General features: G+C 41.5%; 1 protein-coding gene across 10 annotated transcripts in view; it reads left to right on the top strand.

Annotated features, from left to right (window-relative positions):
* Positions 1-26412, top strand: part of myrf (myelin regulatory factor) — a 233421-nt gene that overhangs the window by 132685 nt on the left and 74324 nt on the right. For 4 of the 10 annotated variants that reach the window (XM_087996624.1, XM_087996625.1, XM_043706034.2 and 1 more), the window contains 3 exons: positions 10068-10129; positions 22512-22782; positions 23551-23651. In XM_087996624.1, coding sequence (XP_087852750.1) covers positions 10068-10129; positions 22512-22782; positions 23551-23651 — 434 coding nt within the window. Of the gene's footprint in view, positions 1-10067; positions 10130-10247; positions 10603-13892; positions 14245-14364; positions 14894-22511; positions 22783-23550; positions 23652-26412 lie in introns of those variants that run through there. The other 6 variants (XM_087996628.1, XM_087996627.1, XM_043706035.2 and 3 more) reach the window with 6 other exon arrangements.

The raw sequence follows: 26412 nt of genomic DNA, 5'->3' as shown, positions 1-26412 counted from the left end.
ATGGGATAGGGCAGGATTTCTGCCCCAGGCTCCTTGATCTGGCTCATTGCTACCCACTGATATCTGAGAGGCACTGAATATGACAGGCTTTCCTGATAGGAGGTAACATAGGGTTCTGATGGATGCAACCTCACTTCCATTAAATACCAGCTTGTGTTTAAAAAAAATTTCAACAGGCTGTGAAGCTCTTTGGAAGTTCCTAAGCACAATGAGGGTTTCTGGAAATGATGTTTGATCTTCCTTGTTATTCATCATCATCATTCTTATTACAAATTTGGTTTTGGCCCAAATATTTAAATTTGTGCTTTAAATTGGCTCTTTATTCATCTGATTTGCTAATTACAATCTTAGTAAACAGTGCAAAGAAAGCATTGTTTTTAGAAGTTTGCAAACATACAGAGGACATCGACTGACTGTGTGGAGTTTGCACATTCTCCCCGTGTCTGCGTGGGTTTCCTCCGGGTGCTCCGGTTTCCTCCCACAATCCAAAAAAAAACATGCAGGTTAGGTGAATTGGCCATGCTAAATTGCCCATAGTGTTAGGTGAAGGGGTAAATGTACAGGAATGGGTCTGTGTAGGTTGCGCTTCGGCGGGTCGGTGTGGACTTGTTGGGCCGAAGGGCCTGTTTCCACACTGTAAGTAATCTAATCTAATCTCATACTCATAAGGATAATGCTCCATTTAATTTCAGACTGTTACATGCTACAACATTAAGAATTGTTATTTTTGTTTGGATTCTTCATGCCCAGGCTTGGGTGGTCTTATTTTGCACTCCTGTTTCTCTGTTGGATGGAAATATATGCTTTCTGGTTAAAATGCACATTTTACTTTTGTTTGCAAATTCATCAGTATAAAAAAATGCAAAATATATACTCCATGCTACACTTACAGCTTCTTCTATTCTGACTTGCAAAGTAAGAGTTCAGCACATTAGAATCTTTTAACTGAGTCAATGGTTCCTCAGGAAGCAGGCATATCTGTACCCGAGGGATTCTGTATCACTGTTATGATTTATAAATAAAAGTGGTGACAACAAAACTGTGGGATATAAAGGCCCAGGAATACAAGCTGTTGTAATGATTTTGGGGAGAAAGTGCGGACTGCAGATGCTGGAGATCAGAACTGAAAATGTGTTGCTGGAAAAGTGCAGCAGGTCAGGCTGGAGATCAGTAATGATTTTGGGGGTAATGTTTCTATTAGATACGTCAGATCTCAGAACAAAATCTGGCCTGATAGATCATGTTTTACTTTCTTTTAATTTGATGTGGTAATCTTAAGCACACAAAACTGCAGGTTTTGTTGTAACAGTTACAAAAAATTAGTTTATTACACAAGATAAATGAAAAGTAAAATGCATCAAACTATCTAAATTTACACTGTTTGAAAGATTTCATAGCACATGGAAAGACAGTGTCTCACCTACTCCCCACTATCAATATCTAACTTATTGAACTCCAAGAAATTTTCCCTTCCCTGTAAAATCTGAGTTTGACTCAACTGCTTCTTCTCTATCCCTGTCCTATGAGATGTGTGTGGAATGATATTTGTACGGGAAAGGAATGGGAAACTGTACCGAAGGATCTGCCAACCCGGGATATGAGCTAATGAAGATTTTTTTGTTTAGCTTCCAGGCACCAGTGACTTTCACCAGGTGGGAGGTGGGAGGTCTTGCAACAACTGCCTGATCCAATAACAATGGTCACTCAGCTAGATAAGAAGCTCTGTGTCTGCACACTGAAGGCTACGTTTAGATTTTGACAGAGGTCGTGGCCTCTGTACAGAGCTGGTATGTGCAGCTGTGGTCCTTGCAGGGAGAGTGAGCAGTAAATGCTGAAGGAGTTGTCAACTTTCTGGCATCACAGAGGCACAAAAGCAAGGGGCAAAAGGTTCCAACATAATTGGTCGATCACCATGGCTCAAGGAAGGGCAAAACTGCAATAGGAGTGTCACAGTTAGCTTCCTTCAATCCTTCATCCTCTGACTATCAAGGCTGCTTCACCTTTGCACTTCTTCCCTCAAACTTTGTGGATGGGTTCTAGTGGGCAACCTATATTCTTGTAAAGAGTTACTCACCCTGTCATGTGACCCTGAGATGGAGGCAGAGAAGTAATATGACTGAAGCCATGTACTCACCCCTGAGTAAGTTGCTCTGCTTCTGAAGATGAGATCCCGATGCCTGGATGGTGTGCTGTAGGGGTCTTGCTCTGGTCCTCTATTCATAGCTCTCCTGAGAAAGGTGGACCTTGAAAAAGAGCTAGTACACAAAGAGCTCAGAAGAGAAGCAGAACATAGAGGAGAAGGTGGAAGAGTCAGAGGTGAACGATTGAGTCGAGATGCCCAGGCTGCAGAGGGAACTAACCTGGTAAGGCCTGGGACATGAGACTCTTGTCCGAATGCAGTCAATATGTGGAATCATCTGAACCAGGCATGTTTCACACGAGTCCTTTGAACCCAGAAGGAACAGTGTGCTGTGGAACTCATTGTGAGTTGCCTGGGACAACATGTCAATTGAAGACACAGCCCGAGGACATAAAAAAAATTACAGCCAAAGAAGGAAGCACATCTGCCCAGAACTTTCAACCTCACCATTCACAAATCCTTACTCCCTTCAACGTTTCAACCCTACTCTCCTTTACCAGTTTTAATAAAAGGAAGCTCACACATCAAGCTTCATGGATCAAGATTTACATTTCATTGGACAGCACGGTGGCTCAGTGGTTAGTACTGATGCCTCACAGCACCAGGGTCACAGGTTCAATTCCTGCCTCGAGTGACTGTCTGTGTGGAGTTTGCACATTCTCCCCATGTCTGCGTGGGTTTCCTCCGGGAGCTCCAGTTTCCTCCCACAGTCCAACAATATGCAGGTCAGGTGAATCGGCCATGCTAATTTGGCTATAGTGTTAGGTGCATTAGTCAGAGTAAATATAGGTTAGGGGAATGGGTCTGTCTGAGTTACTCTTCAGAGGGTCGGTGTATACTTGTTGGGCTGAAGGGCCTGTTTTCATACAATAGGGAATCTAATCTAATCTCACATGCTGCTGGAAAGGACAACAAGTGCTCCATTATACCTGCTCAGTGCTCTGCTCATTGTGACGGTCTTTGCTCTCAGCACGTCTTGTGGCCTTGAATGAGATGGAGTTACCTTACATTCTTGTCTCTGTTTTGACTGAGATATTAGAACGGTGGCTGTTGTTGTAAAGGTGTCTGTGGGGGCACAATCCAGTAGTTGATGCATTGTCATCGATGCTGGGGCATGCTGAAACCCAGCTGCATAAATGGGGCAAGTTGGATGATGCTGGTGCCCCATGGGAGGTCAGTACCTCAGATTTTAAATGATACTCTGGGTCAATGGAGCAGGCCACCAGCTCGGGGACAACTGGTATCTACATTAAATATTTCAGCAATCACAGACTGGCCAAGTTCACATGGTGCAGCATACAGCCCAAGAGCACCAGTGCTCAGTTTCTGCATTTACTCTGTGCTGCTGCATATAGCTCTCAGTAAAATCAGTCACTTTCTCATCTGTTCAAAGCTCTGACTTATGGTGACACACCTGTTGAACAGACTCTTCTATCGTTAGCGCATGGCCTCCACACTACTCTGGGGAACTCTGACATATAGAAGGATGTCTATTCCTGCTGGCCAAGGTGTTTAGATGGAGTTTAGTCTGCAGTCAGCTCCAGTACTTGGCCTGGTGATGGTAATGGAGTCAGGCATAGCATCTCAACAAAAGATCACATCATGACAACTAGCCTTTGAGAGCACAGAGCTGAAGCTTCCAAATGCAATTCTGTTTTTGAAAAGCTGTCAGATGGGGCTGGAATGCAATGCAACCCCTTATGCGAATCACCAATTTCTTATGGATTCCAATCTCCACAAATACTCATTTTGTGGTGACAATGACATGCAAGTATGGACCCAGTCCTCCTGTCTGACCCTCTCTTGGCTAAGATAGACCCCCACTTCCATTGCCAAATTGGAAAAACACAAGAGAAATTGAGCACTATTGGCCTCAACACTGTGGCTCATTGATATGGGAAGATGCAAACCCACATCAGCACCATGGCTCTGAGTCCAGCTGAGGGCTTAGTATGTACCCAGAATATACTCTGTCCATGTTCAGGAGCAGCATGCACCTTCATCCCTCTCAACTGCTTTGTCAGTTGATGTTTGAAAACCCAAAGGCCTGTTCTGGGGACTTAGCATTGCAGTGGGTGTGTTTAGTGAATGAGATCATTAAATGGCTCCCTACATTGGAGCTAGTTTCTGGGGATCACACCTATCACTGTGTAGATGTCCTCAATCTAAGGCCTTCTTCATTTTCTTTTGCCACCCTTTAGGAGGGATGTCCTTCCTCTCCCTTGCTACATCAATGGTGAGCTCCAAGTTCACACACAGGAAATACAGTCAACCTTTCCCTGAATTACAGCCCTTTGTTTTTCTTACTCTATCTTTCTTTCACCAGAAAATGCCATTGAACTGTAGCCACTTTAATGGCTGCCATGGTTAATGTAAACCAGACTGACTTCCTTTCTGCCCTATCGGTTCCTATTCCTCAACTGTTAATTAGCTACAGGTAGATTGGGCAGCCAATTAGCAGTCTGCTCTCATAATACCTTGAGTCACAATCTCTGTTGTTGTGTTAGGTTTGCAAATAATGGAGCCCTCCAATATTGAACCTCCCATATTAACACTAAGCAGTCAAGACAGAGTTAGATGATCATTTGAAAAGGAATATTATTAGATTACCTACAGTATGGAAACAGGCCCTTCGGCCCAACCAGTCCACACTGACCCTCCAAAGAGTAACCCACCCACCCATTTCCCCTCTGACTAATGCACCTAGCACTATGGGCAATTTATCATGGTCAATTCACCTGACTTGCACATCTTTGGGAAGAAACCGGAGCACCCGGAGGAAACCCACGCAGACACGGGGAGAATGTACAAACTCCACACAGACAGTTGCCCGAGGCTGGAATCGAACCTGGAACCCTGGTGCTGTGAGGCAACAGCACTAACCACTGAGCCACCGTGCCACTCAGTATGCATGGTTACAGGCAGAAGGCAGGAAAGTGGAAGACATACTGGGCTAGATGGCCTTTCACTATATTGTAATAATTCTGTAAGCCTATGAACACGAAATGAACAATCTCAAGTGCCACTTTGACTACATCACTGGTACCGATAGATCCTATTCAGGCAAAGACTGCAGCGACGCAGAGCCAGTTCTGTTGTCATCCTTCCTTCCTGACGTTAGGAATTGACAGACATTTCTCTGTTTACAGGAGAAATGGAGCAGGATTAGGCCATCAAATCCTGCCCCTTCCCCACCAAGTGTGATTTATAAATCAGTAAGCATTTAGCTGTAGTAATGCATTAATCCAATTTTCTGTGCTATCCCCTTACACTGGAGGGTCCAAACTCCTTGCCAAAGCTGGACACCAATGTCCCAGCCTGATGGAGTCCAGGATATTTTCACCGATACTTCAATCTCTCAACATAATTTCCACCATTGTAGGCTGAGGAAGGGCTCACCTCTAGTACCCTGGCATCCATGGAGTATTTGCCTCAACAATTGGACAGATATTCTATCCCTTACAAGGTATTGGTGGACTTCCCAGGAAGTGGAACCTAGGCACTATCAGACCCCTACTGATTTCCTGGAGCTTTCATGAGGTGTTCTGCTGCAATCCTAGCAAGAAACCAGTCATCAAAGAACTTTTAATTCATTCCTACGATACTTAGGTACAGTAAGCAGAGTACTCTGTGGGACTTTCTACTGTATACTGTATTCTTTATACAGTGGTGTAGTTGGAACCAGATATATACAATATGGAAAAGATGCTTTTAAGGAAAGTTTCCCCTCCCCCATTCGCAGAGGTATGTAGATTAAGTCCATCTTGTCAGCCTGGTACAGACTAGCTCCCAATGTTTAACTTGTATCCACCATGCAAACATTGCTTTAAAAAAAAATCTGATAAACCTTTACATTATAGAGAATGATTCAAAACAGACTGTGTGGTCTGGCTGCAATTAATAAAAATGGGTCAGTTTTTATGCACATGTTTAACCCATGGAGCCCCTAACTGAATCAAGTTCAATTATATGATTCTAACTGACTGTTTTTGGCAATGGATTTTTTTTTCCACAGGCCTTTCAGAGGAATTTTCTCTGCCCCCATGGCCTACAAACAAGAAAAGCATACCTTGAAAAGGTCACAGCAGAAATAAAGAAGTTATAGAACAGATTAAACTTGTCCACCTCACCTTTCCTCAGATTAGCTTGCTTGCGCAGTTCATAAACCACCTTGCTAATAGGAAACAAAGAATAACAATCAATGAATTTGTAGAGTATTGACGAGTGAACAATAATCTTTTACTGATCACAATATTTATAAAGTATTATCTTAGAATGTCTCTAACACCAAATTACATGGATGCTGAAGTAAATTGATAAAATTCAGGGAAATATAAGAAAATGAAAAGAGAATTAGCTATGGAACAGAAGAATCATCATTGACATATAATATTGAATGTTGTTTATTAGTTTATACTGGGAATAAAATAACAATTATGATTGTTGCTTCGAGAGTTAACCACTAAATGAAGCTCAAAGAGCTAATCCTGGTCGAATACTTGGCCACACATTGAAAGCTTCCCATAGTGAAGGGAAGCATAGAAATAAAATTCTGACTGTATTACATGATGGTTAGATGGTAGGATTCATTTTCATAGCCTAGCTAAGGTGTGAAGAGGGCAGTTATGTGAAAAACATCACTTTGTCTGACTTTCCCATTCTGTGCCTGTGAGGTTTATGGCTTTACAAACAGCAACAGAAAAACCAGAACATGACAGTAGATGCTTTTATCAACACAGTAATGCCACGCTTCTTGCTGCTGCTTTTCTCATCATGACCTACTTGTGTTGTTCCGTATGGTGGCCTCAAGTGAATGTGATATCCAAATTGCTATCCCAATAGCACAACTGTACAGTTCCCAACTAGTCCACCCTCATTTTGACTGAGACCTTTGCAAGCATGCACTTTTTCAGATGGAAGCCTCAATATTGTACAGAAAGAAGAATCCCATGGTATCAGAAGGACTCTGAAGCTGTTTTATTGTCTGTTTTCTCTCAGTATTGGGTAGCACATTTCTAAAATTAACCATTGGAAGTGGAATTTAAATGGTCATTCACCTGCAAGCACTTGAGTCATTGGTACTTGTTTGGAGAAAAATCATTGCACTTTTACCGTGAAGCAGGCAGAATGGATATTGATAGGTTTATGGTATGACCTGCCAGAAAAACTGTCAAGCACAGAGCCTGTGGATGTTCAGGACATAGGATTTGTCTTGGTCCTTCCATTCTGTCTGGAGAAAGAGCAGCAACAGTAAATGAGAGCACTACAAGCATCTGCAGCAGGGCTAGTTAAAAATCTATTCATGAAGAGACTGATTGAGGACATTGCTGTTCATTTGAAGCCATTTTCAGAAAGGCCTGCACCTCCTGTTCAGAGTTGGCACTGTAGCGGTGAAATTCACTGCAGCCTGCACCACTCATGTATTTGTCAGTGTTTGCCTGTGTCTGATGTACCATGTGATTATAGGGCAGTTAGGGAGAGCAGAGAGGGTCACAATTGGAGTGTGAGCGGGAGAAGATATGAAATTGAAAGACCCAGTGCAGCAAATGTAATATTACAAAACATAATAATGGCTGTGGCTGTTTGTGTAAGCAACTTGAATCTCACACAGCATTGAACTCATATACTGAGTGCAGCTCCCATCCTTTCCATTTTCTTCTATCTCTGTCCAGGTCTTGTGCAGCATCTCCCTTAACATCAGTGGGAAGAAGATCTGTTTGTGGGCTCGCGACTCTTCCAAGAAGACCTTCAGTGCTAATTATATATTGAAGTCTTTACAAATAATGCAGCAGAGTAAATGACTGCTCACTTTTAAGAGTCATGATTTGGAGATGCCGGTGTTGGACTGGGGTGTACAAAGTTAAAAATCACACAACACCAGGTTATAGTCCAACAGGTTTAATTGGAAGCACACTAGCTTTCGGAGCGACAATCACCTGATGAAGGAGCGTCGCGCCGAAAGCTAGTGTGCTTCCAATTAAACCTGTTGGACCAAAACCTGGTGTTGTGTGATTTTTAACTTTGTACACTTTTAAGAGGATCACGCAATCTATAATCGGTACCAGAAAGACTGGGAATCCTGCACTCTGATTCAGAGTCAGTCATCATTGCAGAGACATGTGGACTGCTCTCGACTGAGATTTGGTTGAGCCTCACAGACATTATTGGATGGCAGCCTGTTGTTCCATGTACACTCAAAAAAGCCTGCCAAAAGTTAAAACTGGCCTGTGTAAATCTAAAGAGTAAGTGTTAACTTGTTGTAAAGAATTAATTGGCCTAAATCTACAGCAGCAGCTTCCTAGCAGCATCTCCAACTGGCTGTTACAATTCGTGAGACATGTAAACAGCAGGCAACTGACAGACATCATCAGGAAATTCTCTTACATCTTACAAATATGGTGAGATAGTGTACAGGATTCAGTGAAACCCTAAAGACAATTCCAGATTTTGTGATTACATAACAGAGATAAGCTTTGGAAGTGTATTTCTTCTTATGTAGTTCACAAAAATACATGGACATATTGAAGGGAATTGATCATGTAAATGGAAGTAAACGTTTTGCGATAAATCACTTTAACCTTTTCTAACATGCTTCTCGCATTTACCTCCTTGAACTAACTTCTAAAAGTTTGATCTGACCATTTTTCGTATTTTTCTCTGCTCGAACTCCATGTTTATTTCTGAAAACAAAAAATGCAAGAGATCACAGTGGGTAAGGTCACATGCATGGAGAGAGCAAGCTAACGTTTAGATGACTCTTGATCAGAGCTGACATGAAGTGTGGAGGGGGCAGCATTTATGCAAAAGTGGGGAGGGTGGAGTGATGGGGGAGAATGGCTGCGAATGGCTGCTGATAGACAATTGGAATTTCTGTTGTAGGGAAGAGCAAAACGCCTTCAGGGTGGGCATTCCTCAAAGAGACATGGCAGTTGATAAAATGGTGAGTCATCTAGGCTCAAAACATTAGTTTGCTCTCTCTCTCTCTCTCTCTCTTTCTCCCCATGGATGCTGGCTGACCCACTGTGATTTCCAGCATTTTTTGTCTTCAGTAAAGATTCCAGCATCTGCAGTAATTTGCTCCTACATGTTTACATCATTGGGTCTGATGCAACTCCCTTCTGGACAGTTCAGCACAAGTTCACCGACACTGACTTAACTCATTTTCTCTCCTAATTTGTATTCTGTAACTTTGTGCTTTCTCTGTAGTTTTTAATTATAATGAGAAATAGAGGCAGGTGGCTGAGGGTTGGGTGAGAAATTCCTTTTCAATGTCTCAATACTGAATTTGTCAGAAGATTGAGACACATTAATTTTAACATGGGAAATGTTTGTCTCATCTCTATCCTGACCTTCTTTTAAAATTGCTTTTCCCTGATACTTTTTCTTCTGCATCTGTGGATTTCCAGGGGAACAGATGGCGCAACTTGTGTTTGTATATCCGTCAGTGTCACATTCAAACCAGCCACCATCCAGAATTCACAAAATGAAAGATCTTCACCCTAAAACCTGCCAGTCCACTGGGTGGGCCAACCATTCACTCATGCTCTGTATAATGATGTTCCTTTTTTAAAGGATCTTGTGAGAATATTGTTCCAGCAGCTTTGCCCAGCCCTTGTCTGTGTATGTAGAGGATTGATAAAGCTACAAGGAAGAACATTGTGACGCGGAAACGAATGCACACTGTTTTGATTTTAAATAAAAGAAATAAGGAAATGATTAAAATAAAACATAACAACATATTTCCTTTTATGGTTTTTGATTCATTTCTAAAGCCAGTTACAGGAATTCCAACCTGCCGTTAAGAAATGGTTCAGTATTTATGTTATATTTGTTTGAATTGTGTTCAAGTTAAGCTATGGGCTAAATCCTGGCTTTCAATTATTTTTATCATATAACTGAATGTTGTGCAATGCTTTTGTCTTCTCAGCACTTTACCTGAATCCCCTCCTGATTCTGGATCCGAGCCGTACTCCCCTCAACAGGTGAATGGTAAGCCCCATGTCTTCCTATTAGGGATTGGTTTGCTCTAGGCGCTACCAAACCTCTGTCTGAATAAAGGTGTGACCACATGCCTGAATTATCAGTGAAAGCAGCCATTTATTAATATTATCAAAGCCCTCAGCTTTTGTTTAGAGCTTCACTACACTGAAAGGCTTGCCGTTCTAAAATTAGTGAGTAAACAAAGCTAGCAAATGAGAAAAACTGCAGTCGTGACATTGGAAACCTGTAGGGTAGAGAATTACTGGCCAGTGGGCACTCTGAAATGAAATGCTGGGGACTGAAGGGGAAAAGTTAAAATAGTTAAAGGGAAGAGAGTCTGGATGATAAGAATTTCTGCTTGTTACAAGCACCTGTGTTATGTTTTAATGAGCCTTACCTGTGCTGCTTGTGTTGTTGGAGTTGCATTGCTGTGCTTATCAAATGTTCCTTTCGTCAGAGATCCCACAATTCTGAAGTTATTGGTAAGTTATTTACCTGCTTTTGTAATTCTGTGTTAGATGTTTAAGTACGAGCATGGGAAGTGCTTTGTGAACTGTACAGGAGAAAAGATAATGAAAATAAGGAAAGAAGAGACTGGATGAAAGGGAGGGAGGGAGAAAACAAGAAAAAGGAGAACACTGGTCGAGAAAGAAAGGAGCGGGATTGAAGGCAGAGAGTGGAAGAAGTGACAGATGAAGATAAAATGGAATGCAAATAAAAACAGTAGAACAGTATTGTTCTAGTCCGATTGTATGGGATTTTAAATTCGAGGAGATGGTTTATAATTAATGCCTGTGTAAGCTAAGGTCTTCCTTTTGTAAGTGTTATGTTTTACTGTTGGAGATTGGAGGGGACGTGGGAGAGGCTTACCGTTTATCCCTTGGGGAATGTGAGTCGTCTTTAAGACCATTATTGTGTTACAAGGATGTATTTTCCAATTCCTAGTACCGATAATAGGCAGCAGCCAGAAACACCCAGGACATCTCCAAAGGGATAGCGAGCTGGCAGTGGGGAGATCTCTTGCACTTAGCCAAAAGGGTGCAATGAAAGTGGAGCAGATTTTAGCTTTCACATGCTGACAGGTAATGGTGTATGACTGATGAGATTAGAGGTTGATCAGGGAGTACACTTTCTCTAATGGATTTTTAAGTTTTCAAGTGTTTGGATGTGAGCGCTAATAATAGAACAACAAAGATTTGGATTTATATTGTGCATTATTGTGCCTGTCAGAATTGTTCCCAATAACATTGCAGTTAAATACTTCTGGCATGTACATAAACATATGGCAGCAATAGAACAGGTAAAATATGGATAATCTGTTTGTGATGGCGTTGTTGACAGACAGAAGCAAAACTTCACATTCTTCCATAGGCAATATCTGCCTGAACCAAAGGAACAGGTAGACAGGGCAACAGTTTAACAGTTCATTTACAAGGGGGTGCTTTTCACAAGACAGCAGCCCCTCCGTACTGCAGCAGACAGCACCTAACATATTGAAATCTTTCTCTAGAACTTGCACCCTGAACCTTCTGACACATTGGTTGCTGCTCCACAGTGACACCTGTAAGGCAAACAGGATGTTGGACTTTGTAAACAGATCAGTGGAGCATAACTCAAAGCAAGTTGTGCTCAAATTATATATTGCTTCAGTACTGCTTACAATCTTGCCCAGAGATACCTGGAAGTCATTAATGTCTCTGAGGTGGTTAACAGAGCAGCTATAAGGCTGGTCCTTAGAGTAAGAGATTTGAGATAATGGGGCCAGATTGGAGAAAATAGAGCGTTTCCAGAAGTGCCTCATACACAAGCTAATAATGACTGGAGGCAAGGAAGGTTCAGCACATTAGTTCAAACTTAATTGTGACAGTTGGCAAGTGGCCATGACTCAACTTCTTATAAAGCAAATTGAGAACTGATATCAATTATTCTTCATGTGAATAACTTCCTGATAAGGAGATGGACTTCTGGACAGAGCAGTAGATATAACAACTTTGAATCAACAAAAGAAACAGTCAGGATGTTTCAAACAGGTCTGGAAGTATGAACTTGAGTTGACCTTTCTTAAACACATTTATGATAGTATTACCTGAGAACGTTCCAACTGTGTCATGTGGACACTCTCATTTGGAGGTGTATCTGAATATAGAGATACTGAGCTAGATGGGTTGTCAGAATGCAGGGAGGAAATCCTTGTGATAAGGATCACATGCCTTCCGTGGAACTGACCTGAGTACCATTCATTTATACAGAAGGAAAATCAGACAGACTTTGTTCCAGGTGTTTGATCTTCCCTGCAAGATTTCCTTCTCTGCAGCTCATGTACAATGACCTGGTTACAAGAACAAAGATGTAATTTGTTGTTGTTACGAGGTGGCAGTTTTAATTGTATGGGCCAGCAGTAGCACAGAAGTGATTGCAGTTTCAGGGAAGTGCATTAACTGTAGCCTGGAGGAGGGAATCCATTCTGCAGGCAGCGGGAGTTAAGGATGGTCCTCAGGAAGGGTAATCAGCACAAGGTGCACCTTTGGTAGCCTCCCAGCTCAGTCCTTTCGTGCAGTACAAGCATAATGGAGCCTAGACTGGAGATAGCAAACATACAGTACAGTATTAAGGGGCAAGCCATTTGATTTGAATATGGTGCAGGAATTATGGTGCTTGATTAGCCATGCTCATGGATGGGTATCCCGTTAACCTTTTTTGCTGCCTGCTGTTTCTCAGAATGTCAGCATCCAGCCAAGACTGTCTTGTTAAGTGGCTGGGGCAGTAGTCAGTTGTGTGAATGACTGACACCAGATAAATATAAACGGCAGTGTTAAAAGCTAGGCTTTACCTCTAAAAGGAGAGCAGCATTGGGCTGCCAGAAGCATTGGGAACTGAACAGAACCAGGAAGAAAAACCGAAGAGTGACACAACAGGGAAGAGATCGGGCTCCCATGTTTAAAGATGCTGCACTGAAAGCCTTGGTGAAGGATGCGGTGAAGGAAGGGAAATATCCTGGGGGCAACAGAGCCACCTGAAAACAGAAGTGGATGAATGTGGAGCTAACACCGGGCTGACTTGATAGAGTCAATGACAAGATTCAACGACCTCACTCAAATGGCAATGTCAGTGACAGAATATTCAAATTCCATGTCTCACCATTGTGTCACCAACTTCAGACACTGCTTAACTCACGTTATCCCCAGTACCCATCTACCAACTGCTCTATTATCTAGATTCATACCTGACACAGGAACATAAGGGACCATGAAGTGTTGAGGCAGGGAAGGCCATTTAACCTTTTGAGCCTGCTCACTCATTCAGGTATGTAGTTTTCATATACATTAGAAATTATGTAGCCATTTAACCAGTGTATCCCCAGTCAATCCTGTCCTGGGGAAAAGTCTCTGGCTATTGCCTCTATCTGTTCCACTCATTATCGTGTATACCTCAATCAGGTCTCCTCTTTTTCTCCTTCTCTCCAGAGAGAAAAGTCAGAGCTTACCTTTCCCTCCCTCCTGCAGGACAAAGTTGTGCACAACTAGAGACAGTCAGAGGTAATTGGAGGGTACCATCTTCCACTTTCCCACAGTGGAAGAGATGGCACTGACTGATCATGGACAAAAGAAGTGCTGAAACCACCAAAGACGACAGTATCCTCATATGTAATCTTATAGCCCATCTCCCTTCCATCCCACAGTGCCTCTGATTTAGAGGTAGTGAAAACATGCAGCCCTTATTTTCCCTCTGCTTTTTACCACAATCGTTCTCATTTCTTTCTCCTTTTTGATAGCCAAGAACCATAACCTGGCCAGGCAATGGAGAAACTCCAAGAACTGAGTGAATATGAAGATACAGCACCTGGATTTCCACAACCAGCTCAAATACAAAAACTGCATAAACTTTAGAGGATTTCACAGAGATGCAATCTGCGTGTGATCAAATACTGAGAACAGGTCACTTGAAATGAGGGCACTGAGCAGGTCTAACAGAGTTTGCTGGAGTGGGGAGATTACAAACAAGTGATGCTGAGGAGGACTCTTGGGGAGGGCACATTGATCCCAGAATGTATAGAAGACATCGGATGTGCACAATAAAATACTTGGTGCATTGGTCGACTGCTAGAAAGTGTCAACACAATGCTGGTAAGAAGGAATCCATGCCAACTTGGCACAGAGGTTTCCTTAGAACTTGAGGCCCTTCCTTTCCACGGAGGAAGTGGTAACCAATGTATCATCATTCTTGTGTTCCCAACCATAATGCAACATTTGTTGACTGATGCCTCAGTTTCTCCCATAATGCAACAGCTTCCAGCAGTAGGTGAGTGCTGTAGTAGAAGCTCAGCGTGCAGTCACCATGGCTGTGGAGCACAGGTGTGCAATGGGGCTTGCAGTCGAGCTTTTTGTCCTCCAACCAATTGCTGGGATTGCTGAGGTATGGCTCACAGAGACGGGCAGTGGCTCCATGAAGCATGTTGTCGTGTCTCAGAATAACATCATAACTGCCGCTCAACCCTTGCTGTTGCCTGTCACCCGGTCAGCGCTGCCTCTCACAAACAATTTGAAGGTGCTTCATTCTGATTCTGGGCCTTCTAGACTCTGAGCTGCCAGAGGTTGTCTGATTCTCAACCACTGAAAGACAACAGCCTTTCACCAGTCATGTTACATTCACGGCGGAATGCAGCCAGAATCAAATCCATGGCTACAAGAACACTGGAGACACTCACTGATAAGTGATTCATTTGAGCAAGAGAAAGAGAGACTTTACTACAGGCTCAGAATTGAATCCTGGTTGGTGAGTCAGAATCAAGGACCTCACTGTACTGCTGGATGAACAGCCAGCAGGCACTACAAAAATAGCAACTTGGATTACACCCAGTGGCACACACGAATATTAGAAATAGGAGGATAAAGCAGACGAATTGTGGCTGGAAAGTTGGGACGAAATGGAGGAGTTGGGACATTGCAAATGACTGTAGAGATATGGGACCTCTACGGGTTGGATGGTTTACACCTGAACAGAACTGGGACTGAGTTCATTGCACAATATTTTGCTCGTGCTATTGGGGAGGGTTTAAACTAACTTGGTAAGCGTGTGGGAGCTAATAGAGAGTATCAGAGAGGAATTCCAAGGTGCACCAAATTTGAGAGATAGATTGCTCTACAATAGAGAAAATTAAGTTAATTGGTGGGTTCAGAATGTGTGAGAAAGTAATGAAATAAAAGTCAGGGTTACTGTGCAAATATATGAATGCACAGAGTGGTAAATTAGTTTGTGAGTTGCTGGCAGATTGCCAAGTGGGACATGGAGCTGTGGCTAGAAAGGAGACCTGGCTTCAGGAAGGTCAGGGCTGGTTGTTAAATATTTCTGGATACAAGGGAAACTAGAAAATAGCAAAAGGGTGAAGGTGGCATATTGATTAAGGAGAGTATTGCAGTGCTGGAGAAAGAGGATGTGGAAAGGGGACAAGGACAGAATTATTTAGCCAGTGCTAAGGAAATAAAAGGTGCAGTTCAATTGCTTGATGTGGTCAATACACCATCAGCCACTGAAAAGGATGTAAAGGAACAAATTTGCAAATAAATTACAGTGAAGTACAAAAATGGTGTAGTAGTTATAACAAGGGACTTTAATTATCTGAATATAGAGGGATAGTAAAAGTCCAATGAGAAAGAAAACACTGCTAGATCTGATTCTTGGGAATGACATGATCCAATTGGATCAAGTGTCAATGGGGGAGCATTTGAGGGACAGTGAAGATTTAGGGTGAGCCAGGAAAACGACAATGGACAATCCAGGCCAAGAAAGTTAATTGGCAGAAAACTAGCGTCAGAGGAGTAAGATTAGATCAAGGTTGAATAAAGTGGAGTTACGGTTGGCAGGAGGAGGAGTAGCTGGAATATAGGATTACCTTCAAAAACAAAATGATTTGGGCATGTTGCAGGTACATTTCCTTGAAAGGGAAATGTAGGGCAAACAAATCCAGAATTTGCTGATGACAAAAGAGATGGTTGTGATAAAGCAGAAAAATTGTGCTTATGACAGATATCAGGGAAATTGCTGTTGAGGACCAAGCTGAATGTAGAAGGTTCAGAGTGGTGGTGGGAAAACAAAGAAGCAAAGAGAAAGTCTGAAAAGAAATTGGCAGCTAATGTAAAAGGGAACTCTAAAGTCCTCTAAAGGTATAAATAGCAAAAAGATGGAAAAATGAGACATTCAGGCTGGTAGAACAAAAATAAATGGATTTAGACAGAGAAGCAGAGAGAATAAGCAAAGTATTAAATATGCATTTTGCATCTGTGTTTGTTGGGGAGGAATATGCTACCAAGGCCATGGTGACAGAGGAGGACATTCAGTTTCTAGCGGGTATAAACTGATAAGGGGTGGGCTATTGGATAGGCTGACTACACTTAATGTTGACAAAGCACCAAGACCAGATCAGAACCTTCCAGATTTCCAAACTAAATGAGAAGGAATGTCTCAAATAGCCAAGCAACAATTTTTCAAGGGTCGTGCCAGAGGATCAATGTTCAGTCTCAGGCTGTGGAGTCACTGTGAGGGTCTGTGCACACTGCTCACTGTGCAGATGCATTGACCTCCTATTTCAGAAGTCACTGCCAAGCACTGACACCAGAGTTCCATGGAATGACAGGAGAAATTAGGGGGAATGTAGCGGAGTACTAGAGAATTGCAAACATTACAGATGGTGCAGATACATTGGGCCAAATGGCTGCTTCCTGGACTGCAACAATTCTGTGAAGAGAGAATGTCCATGATTTCTCTCACACAAGATATTGTGAACATCTGTAACTTCAGTGGGAGGGACCAGAAGTTCATCACTAAAGTTATCTTCACATCAAATGCCAAATTTCAGTGAGGAAACCTTACTGAAGCATGTATGTCTTTCATGTTGGGCTGGATAATATGAAGGTATCAGAGTCTCACCTGCTTACCTCCCTTCAGTTGTCCTGCCATTATTAGGTGATACTCAGGCGGCCAACTTCTGGCCTCTCCCAAGATTAAGATCTCTCGGGACAGAAATCCCACCCAGTGACAGCTCCAATCAGAGCCCAGTAGCTCTTTAGAAAGGCAGTGGCCATGGACAGGCCTGTTGCCCGGACAGCATCTGCTGGAGCCTAAAATTGAGGAGAAATCCAGGCCACGTGGAAGTAATGGCAGGGAGGATTTTTCGAAGAGGTTTTTGGTATCACGGAAGGGGATCTTCTCAAAGAGCCCTGCTCTTTTATGATATTGTGTACCTTCATTACCTTTGAATGAGTGACCAGTCTTTCAGGAGATGACATATAGCCAGGACAGTTTTACTCGTTGCGCTTACTGCATGTCAATAGGCCTGCCTGGCACTGCATTAATGTCAGTGACTGCAGGGTGAGGCTCATCACAGTAATCATTAATCACCCACTTAAAGGCTTAAGGGGCAGCAGGAGGGCAAGGCTGACCACAGGCCATCCTGGCAGAGGCAGGAATATGGTGAACCTCCGGAACACCACCATCTTGCCAAAGAGGTAATGGCCTAGTGGTATTATCATTGGTCCATTAATCCAGAGACCCAAGTAGCATACTGAAACCTGGCTTGAATCTGGCCACGGCAAGTGGTAGAATTTGAATTCAATAAATATCTGGAATTAAAGAGTCGAATGATGACCACAAATCCATTGTCAATTATAGGGAAGACCCATGTGGTCCACTAAATGTTGTTTTGGGAAGGAAACTGCCATCCTTATCTGGTCTGGCCTACATGTGACTCCAGACCCACAGCAATGTGGTTGACTCTTAATTGCCCTCTGGACAATTAGAGATGGGCAATAAATGCTGGCCTAGCCAGTGATGCCAGCATCCTGTGAATGAAGCCATAAAAAATCCTGCTTGGATATAGCCTCCTTCCTGAAAGCCATTCTCCCCCGCCTTGTACTCCGTCTTCCAGAAGCTAGTCCTTTCACGTGTGGCCTCAGTTTATCTTCTAAATTATACTGCACTCCATTGGGAAAGTCTAATGCATCCTGTCTGGAAGCAATTGGTTTGTGAAGAATCCACAATATCAGCAAACTCCTTCAGCCCCTGCCCACACCTCCTTGTAATTTGGCAACATTGAAGAATGAAGAGAGTATTAATTGCTTGCAAAATCAAATGAGAACTTCAAATAACGCAGAGGGGTGATTCCTTTTTGCTGGTGAACATGCAGCTATCTGAAATTAACAGAGGACTTTAGCTGAAGCTCCAAGATGAAGTGCAGGCATCAAATTATGATTTTCTAGATATTAAAGATATCAAGGGATATGGGGCAGATGTGTGAAAATAGCATTGATGCATAAGATCAACTGTGATCTTGGTGAATGGCAGAGCAAGAATTGGCGGGCTGAATGGCCTGCTCCTCCTATTTCTTATACTCTGAGCACAGGTTGCTTCATTTTATCTGCTTTTCCGATGGATCAGAAACAGTTCAAATTCTGGTGTTGAAAATGGAAAGTCATCATACTGTAGCCTATAAGTGTTACAGCAGTATCGATGTATATGTGTACATGGGGATGGAGTGGGGTTACCTGATACATACTGGACTTTCCAGGTAAGAGCTGTCGATGTAGGGAAATGTTTCCAGGTTTTGTGAGGATTTGCACTCTGATGTTCATTTATGCATGTGCTCAGGTGAACAATAAAACTCCAGCTACATTGACCATAAGTTACACTGAGGCCAGAATCAGTTAAAACTTTATCCATAGCACCCCAATCACGTGGATTAATTTTAATGCACCAGAGATTAACTCACAATCAGTAGTAATCACCTTCTGGCTTCTCTTTTCCAGTTGATATTTAATGACAGCTTGTTTGAGGTTTGATTCAGTTTTGCGCTCTCTCTCTCTGTGTCATTGAGGCTCTCTCAAGGACATTTCAGATTGTATTAAAGGTAGAAATTTGAGCAGGCTTTAATTCCAATTGCATGGACTGGATTTGAACCGAGATTCCAGATGTAAAGTACCAATTCTAACTCCAGCACCATGTAATCCCATACATTTAAGGACACCTGGGGAAAGGGGTGGAACCCTGATATTTAATCTCTTAATTACAATAATAGAGATTTTATTTCTGCCGATATCAATTCTATAATTGATTCAAAGTTGTGTTCAGTTCCAGTGTCTGAGCTTGTGGATCTGAGAGTCAGATCAGGTGTCAAAGTCTCCAGTCCTGTGCTGTTCCTCTTTGTCCTCCTCCTAGGCTGCTGCCATTCAGCAGGCAGCAGTTCTTGGTGCCTGGAAGCAGCACATTCAGAGAGGAAGGTTGGAGTAAGTGAAGTGGGTGAGGTGGGAATTAGGAGATCCATGGTCAGCAGCTGCTCACGAATTGTGAAAGAGCAGAAAGCAAGAGCATAACATCGAAATTGTGAAATTATTCCCAAAATTCTTTCTTTACAAGTATGGTTTTTAAGAGGGTTATCCAGATTAGAGAGGCAATTTATAACAACTGTTTGTTTAAGAAACTGTGTTTTTAAAAGTGAGAGAGTTATTCAGAATGATAAGAAACAGTACACCTTGTAATGTCAAGGAAAAACTCCCTGCATTAAGTTGGCAGGAAGCCAGAACAAACATCATAAAATCTGGGATACTGCAAACTTCATAGCAATTTCCACACTCCAGCTTTCTGATACTGTTTGCATTCCTCCCTATTTTGGATGAGATACAAAAAGATATTCTATTTTATTGCCATCTAAGATCTTAAAAATGATTTTTTTTTCTTTTATTTTCAAAAGTCACTAAATCCTCAGGCTTTCACCCTTTGGTTCCTCAACTGAAGAGTCAAATCTCTTACAAGAAGCTTGATAATGGATATTGGCACTTGAATGCTGAGGACACTTCAGTCAATCTTACTTCTGTCCTCCAATATTTAATCCTCACTTTTACACTGTGGTCAGTTGCTAGCTCTGCAGTCAAGCAGACCAAGTAAAGGGAGGTAATTTCTGCTCTCTCAGATCTATTCAGTGCCTGAGCTGGAATTTCTTCAGCGATCATTCTCTCTCCTCATCCTTCCTGGGTGAATGAAACCAAGCTGAAGCTCAGCTCAGTTTGGTATCTAATTTAGATTAAACCTTCTTACCTGTATGAAAAAACAAGAAACATTTGCATTTATATAGCATTGCTCACAGCTACAGGATATCTCAAAACTGTTCACAGCCGATAAGTATTGTTGAAATGCAGATACAATTGTATTGTAGGAAAGTTGGCAGCCAATTTGCACAAAGCAAACTTTCAAAACACCAACATGAAAATGACCAGATAATCTGTTTTTGTGATCATAATTGGTGGATAAATATTAGCCAGGCCACCAGGAATACGTCTGCTGCTCTTCAAAATGGTGCCATGAAACCTGTAACCAGCTGAGCAGGCCTTGGTTTAACATCTCCTCTAAAAGGGAGTTAAGCAAGTAGGCAATTGTAGCATCATTTTATAAGACCAGAGTCTTAGTGAAGGCAAGAAAGGGGTCTTCAGTATTTCTTTTGGGAAACAAATTTAAAAACTATGGTACACTTTTCTTTAGTTGACATGACATGGAAAGGCTATGGGAGAGAAAAGACTTGCCCATCTGATGTTAGTACTAAATAGCCTTGTTTTGAGTTTGAACAATGCTTAAATCCCTGACACAGGACATGAAATTCCTGTTACTGGCCATTATTTTTATAATTATGATTTGTGATTCCTGCCTATTATCCCAATCTATTCTAAATTACAACATCAATGTTTTATACTCAACTTTACTGTGTCAACTGTCATGCTGTAGTTGTGGACTCTGGCCACTAGGTGAAACATTTCTCTCTTCCAAACACAACCATTGAACCTGCAATTTATATATAGATTAAACATCTTGCATAGTTGCACATATCTTGTCAGGAGTCACTTTATCATGCAAATTCTCTCATCAAAATGTATCCATCTCATAGTGGTGCAAGCCTCCTGTCCTTTTTTTTGGTTAGTCAATGCAACTTCTCTGTACATTTTTGTGCCGTAATCAAGGGATTTAAAAAAAAATTAACCTTGCATTCAATCTTCAAAGAGAGGTTACTGTTTAAAATGCAAAGACCTCCCAGCTACCCTCCCAAGATGTAAGATATGGCACTGTTCTATCAAACAGTTTGCACAATGAAGCTCCTAACATTCAGCCTATGGCTGGAAGCTGCTGCCTCAATCCAAACTTCCACGGTTTGTGGCTGAAAGCTCTGAGGACAGTTGTGGTGGGAGGGGTTTGGTTACAGCAGGTAAGGATGGAAACTTGTTGAAAGGTTTTCCTGGCAGTGACCGGGAAAAAATGCATATTATCTAAAATAAATACTCAGCATTACCTATTTTAATAGATTTACAAGTCACATGAGTGTTACTAAACGAAGACAAATTTTGTCAAAACTTTTTGACTTGCATGAAAACGTCAGTGTAAAAGAGAAAGACAAGTTTACTCTGTATGTGAGTCATACTGTGCTCATAGGTTGGGAAGTGGACTCTGACTTGTAGAGACATTGCCATTGAGAATGTACCAATTTGATGATGACTGACAGTTAACTGCCAAGCATTGTTTAAATTTAAACCAAGTAGATTGAATCTGATTGGACAAGACATTAGCCTGCAGAATGAACTAGAAACTAGTTGTCACCGATTTTGATCAACTGAACTATACCCTGTACAAAGATCAGGGCCCAGTATATTAATACATGCAGCTTCCAGTATGCACAAGTGTGCCATAATGCAAGCCCAACTGACAATTTTAAGTTAATTGTATGCATAATTCTTACCACACTCAGGATTATTTAGCTAACATTGTCCAATCTCTTCTGATATTGGGCATTGTATTTGAAGTTTTGCAAGTATGGGTGGTTAGGCATGGTCAGTATATTGCTTGTTGTGAACAGACAAAGGGGCGTGCTTTTGGATGCAATACACAGACCTGTGCAAGTCATAGAGCCTCCTCACCTAACATTATGACAGCACTGAAATTCATAGAGCATTCAATATAATTTAGGTGGAATGCAGAATATCTTTTGTCTTGATAGATGCTGCCTATTGTCAGTAAAGCATACAGTGTGTTATTGCACATTCTTTGTAATTGTCCTGAGAGTGCACGACAGAAATCTTTCACAAAATCTTTTCAGTAATACCCAAGGTTTATGCTATTTGTTTGAAGAGAATTGCTTTTATGTAACTGTCCAAGATTCAGTTAACTTGCTCTAATGTTCACAAATTTATTACTTATTTAGAATCATCCAGGGTAACAGCAATGCAGATACTGTCAGTTATTGGCAAGTGCAGCTGTTAGAACTATTACTGGTGAATCAACAATGAGATGACACTTAGTATGAAGGGAAGTTTGCTTAAGCATACTAACTTTTAAAGCATTAAAGCCTGGTTATCTTCTTCAGCAGAATCTCATCTCTTGCGTACTATGACGCCTGAGCATTTATGTCACATGACACCCCCTTCACGTCTGGAACATCCTGCTCAAGCACATCTCCAACCACCGCACCCTCATCAGCCGCCCAATGCACATTATCCGAATGTCCCAAGAGAAATGTACATGAAGGCTGAGCCAATGATGTCCCAATATCCAGTATCGGGAATATCTCCAAATGAGCTCCATCAAGCCCAGCAGTCACAAATGCTTCATCAACTTCTACAACATCATGGATCAGAGTAAGATGTGTGTGTGTATGTGTGTGGTCTTAATGTGTGATTATAAAGTAAAAGCATTGCTGAGACCAACCTCTGTAATATAAGAAGCATCCTTTTTCTTCAGTGAGTACTGCAGATGCTGGAGATTAGAATCAAGAGTGTGGTGCTGGAAAAGCACAGAAGGTCAGGCAGCATCCGTGGAGCAGGAAAATCAACGTTTCGGGCAAAAGCCCTTCATCAGGAATTTTGCCTGAAATATCAATTTTCCTGCTTATTGGATGCTGCCTGACCTACTGTGCTTTTCCAGCACCACACTCTTGATCCTTTTTCTTCAGTCATTCAACATGCAGTGGTCTTCATGATCCTCAAGCTTTAGATCTTCATGATTTTTATTGTATTCTGAACATATTTCTTCCCATCAAGTGCATCAAGAATTCAATAGTTAAACAACTGATGGATATTCTGTTGATCGTTTAGCTGCTGCTAATTTGGTGGCTACCTCAGAGGGTCGGTGTGGACTTGTTGGGCTGAAGGGCCTGTTTCCACACTGTAAGTAATCTAATCTAATCTAAATCTAATGTTTTTGTAAAGTCCATCGCATTTGTGTTGACTTTGAATTTAATGTTGTGAAGTATCTGATAAGCATGAACTCTGAGCCTGGTAAGGAAGAATTTTCTGATGAGAATGCATGAATGAAATTTGTCTTTTGATGTCACCTTCAAATCATATCTCACTCTGTTAGTCAACATCCTTCTGTAATCTGACCTGAATGATATTTTGTCTCCACAGTGGTATTCCTGTGCACCCAGCCAAGAAGCGGAAACATTCAGACTCTCCTCCAAACACTTTAAACACTCAGATATTGAATGGAATGATAAAACAGGAGCCAGGTAAGAGCCTCAACTTTGTTTCCTTATGAGATTCATTTCTTAGCCTCGAGCCGTCTCCCTCTGTTCTTTCCAGGTCATAGTCTCACTTGTGTGCAGTGAGTAAAATTTTGAACTAAATATTCACAGGTATTATCTCTGCATTAATATTTATACATAAGGGACCCAATTGGCTTGCATAGATCGGGAAACAATGGGAAATAGGTGTCTATAGGTTCGTGAAAGTGTCTCTCACATTCCTGAACTGATCATTTGTTCTGACTACAACTGTTTTGAGACAGTTCTTTATAATGCTGCAGGTCTATATGACTCCACATGGCCTTGATGTCATTCACTCAGTGACACATAATCCATTTAGCCCACATTTGGACTTTTTGCCAGTTTGTTTCTCCCTGATTCTTCTTGGGCAAATACAACTTAAATCCAAATTTCAGTAAATTCATTTAGAATTACCATCAACCTACAGAGTCTCTTGTGCAAATATCTCCCCTTTCTATAGATTCGAGGTGATTCTCCTTTGGTAGTCCTTCTGTACTGTTGATTGTGTGTCCTTTGGTTCCTCTGAAAAGATTTTACAACTTTTGAAGTTCCATGGGGATTTCACTATAAGAGATCATGTCATTTTAACAAGACTTTTGAAAAAAAGTCTTTGAAGACTAATAGATGTCCTCATAGCAAGGACAGAAGTTTAAAAGAATGTGAATAAGGTACTTGAGTATTTGGAACAGTTGCCCTGAGACCTAAATTCTGACAGAGAAAGAATATGAAAGGTAAAGAGGTTATTAAGCAGAATGAGTGATTCAGGATGATTCAGGCACCAGAACCTTGGTTTGCCATCATGACCAAACCTGGTTAGCATGAAGAGTGGTTTGTGAACTGAAAATTAGGCACCTTTTAGTTTTTCCAAGTCAATTTAAAAATAACCAGGAAAGCTTTAGCCTGAAACAAGTTCAAAGGTCAGTTTATTCTGCAGCTGTTGCTGAAAGTTACTCAGTAAAAGAAATGATACCATTATGATTGAAAATTCAGGTTCAAAGAGTAAATGTAGCCAACTAAAAGATACTTATAAAATTAAAAGTAAGCTCAGTTGTGTCATTGCAGACCTGTTAATTGTTTAACAATTTCACTTTATGAGATGAAGGAGTTAAGAAATGAAGACATGATTCAGCATCTGTAGTGATTTCTGTACTTGAAGAATTGGAGGTTGCTTGTACCAGGGGACTCAATAGGTCTAGCAAGCTTTGGAAGAGAGAAAAAAGGTTTCAAGTTCCTAATAATTGGGCAATAATAGCACATGTAGATTGCCTGGATGGTTTCAACAGAATTGTGGCTGATTTCTGAACATCATTCTCAATATAGTCCCTCAGCATCCTCTCCTAGGGTATCTCTCAGAGTCTTTCCTGGGAAATTCTACTCAAAGTAATGCCTCTTAACTCAAACAAAGCAAAATGACAACCTTAGTAAAATAAAACTAAGAACTGTGGATGCTGAAGACTTGAAACAAAAACAGAAATTAGTGGAAGAATTTAGCAGGTCTCGTAGATTCTATGGGAAAGAAACAGTTTCAAATCCAGTACCTCTTAAATGTTAACTCTGTTTGCTTTCCATAGATGCTGCCAGACCTGCTGAGTTCCTCCAGCAATTTCTATTTTTATGACTGCTGTATTAACCTTGCTTAATCATTGTTCCACACTGCAAAGTCGATTATACTGAAATTTCCTGGGATGTCTTTCCACAGGATGTCTGTTTTTCTCAGAAGTTTTGAACTCTCATACCTTTGGAAATACCCATTGTGTTGTCCAAGGGTTAATGAATTCTAAATGTCCCACTTTAATTGATGCTGAGATGACATAATAGTCTACCTGCTGGCTGGCTGACAGTGAACCAGCAGAGTGAGGTGACTTCCAAGAGCCACTTTGCAGGATTCAGTTCTGAAGCAAAGTCAAATTGGACTCAGAATGTTAACTCTTCCTCTCTCCACAGATGCTAATAGACCTGATGAGTTTCCTCATCATCTTCTATTTTTATATCAGATCCCAAACATCCACAGTATTTTGCTTTTATTGCAGGAATCTGTGTCCATTGATCGAGACAGTTGAGCTTGCTTTACAAAATATGTATTATAATTACACAGACGTAGCATTACCTCAGCCATGCTTCTGAATGTCCTACTGCATTGCCAGCAGTACTTAGGCTGTGAAGATTGCTACTATTATATCTACCATCTCCTTCCAGACAACCTGCATCAATTTTCTACAGTGCCTTCTGATAACAGTGTCCATCAGATTATCCCTTTTAGAAACCAATTTAACAGTATCACCTCCACGAGTGGACAGGAATTTCTGGAGGTTCTCAATACTCCCAAAGCTGCACTTATTCTACCATTTTTTTTCATGCTGTCCTTTAACTAGCTGCAGCCTTTATTTAATCCCTGGCACTCTCCCATGGGTAATAAGAGTTCTCGGGAGTCATTGTCAGTGGTGTTAGAACAGCCTCACTGTTAATGCAAAGGAACTCAGATTTCACTGTCTGATCTCACACACATGATGGTCATTTGGAAAAGACATTAGAAAGTATCTCACACCTTTTGGAAACATAATCTCGCTTAGAGAAATTTAGAAAGAATAAAAACTCTGTGGTCAGAAAAGGCGGTCACAATACAATCTGGGTGAAATTCATAGAGGTTCTTAGAAGTGTTAAACTATGTCTTGGCACTGTGTTTCCTGGGGAGCAGATTTTTGTCATTGAGAGAAACATTTTTTTT

The sequence above is a fragment of the Chiloscyllium plagiosum genome, unplaced genomic scaffold (genome assembly GCF_037043375.1).
Source record: "Chiloscyllium plagiosum isolate Xiang-an unplaced genomic scaffold, Cpla_swu_hap1 HiC_scaffold_18, whole genome shotgun sequence".
Classification (NCBI taxonomy): domain Eukaryota; kingdom Metazoa; phylum Chordata; class Chondrichthyes; order Orectolobiformes; family Hemiscylliidae; genus Chiloscyllium; species Chiloscyllium plagiosum.
Note: the sequence above shows the minus strand (reverse complement) of the source record. Positions and strands in the feature narration are given on the sequence as shown.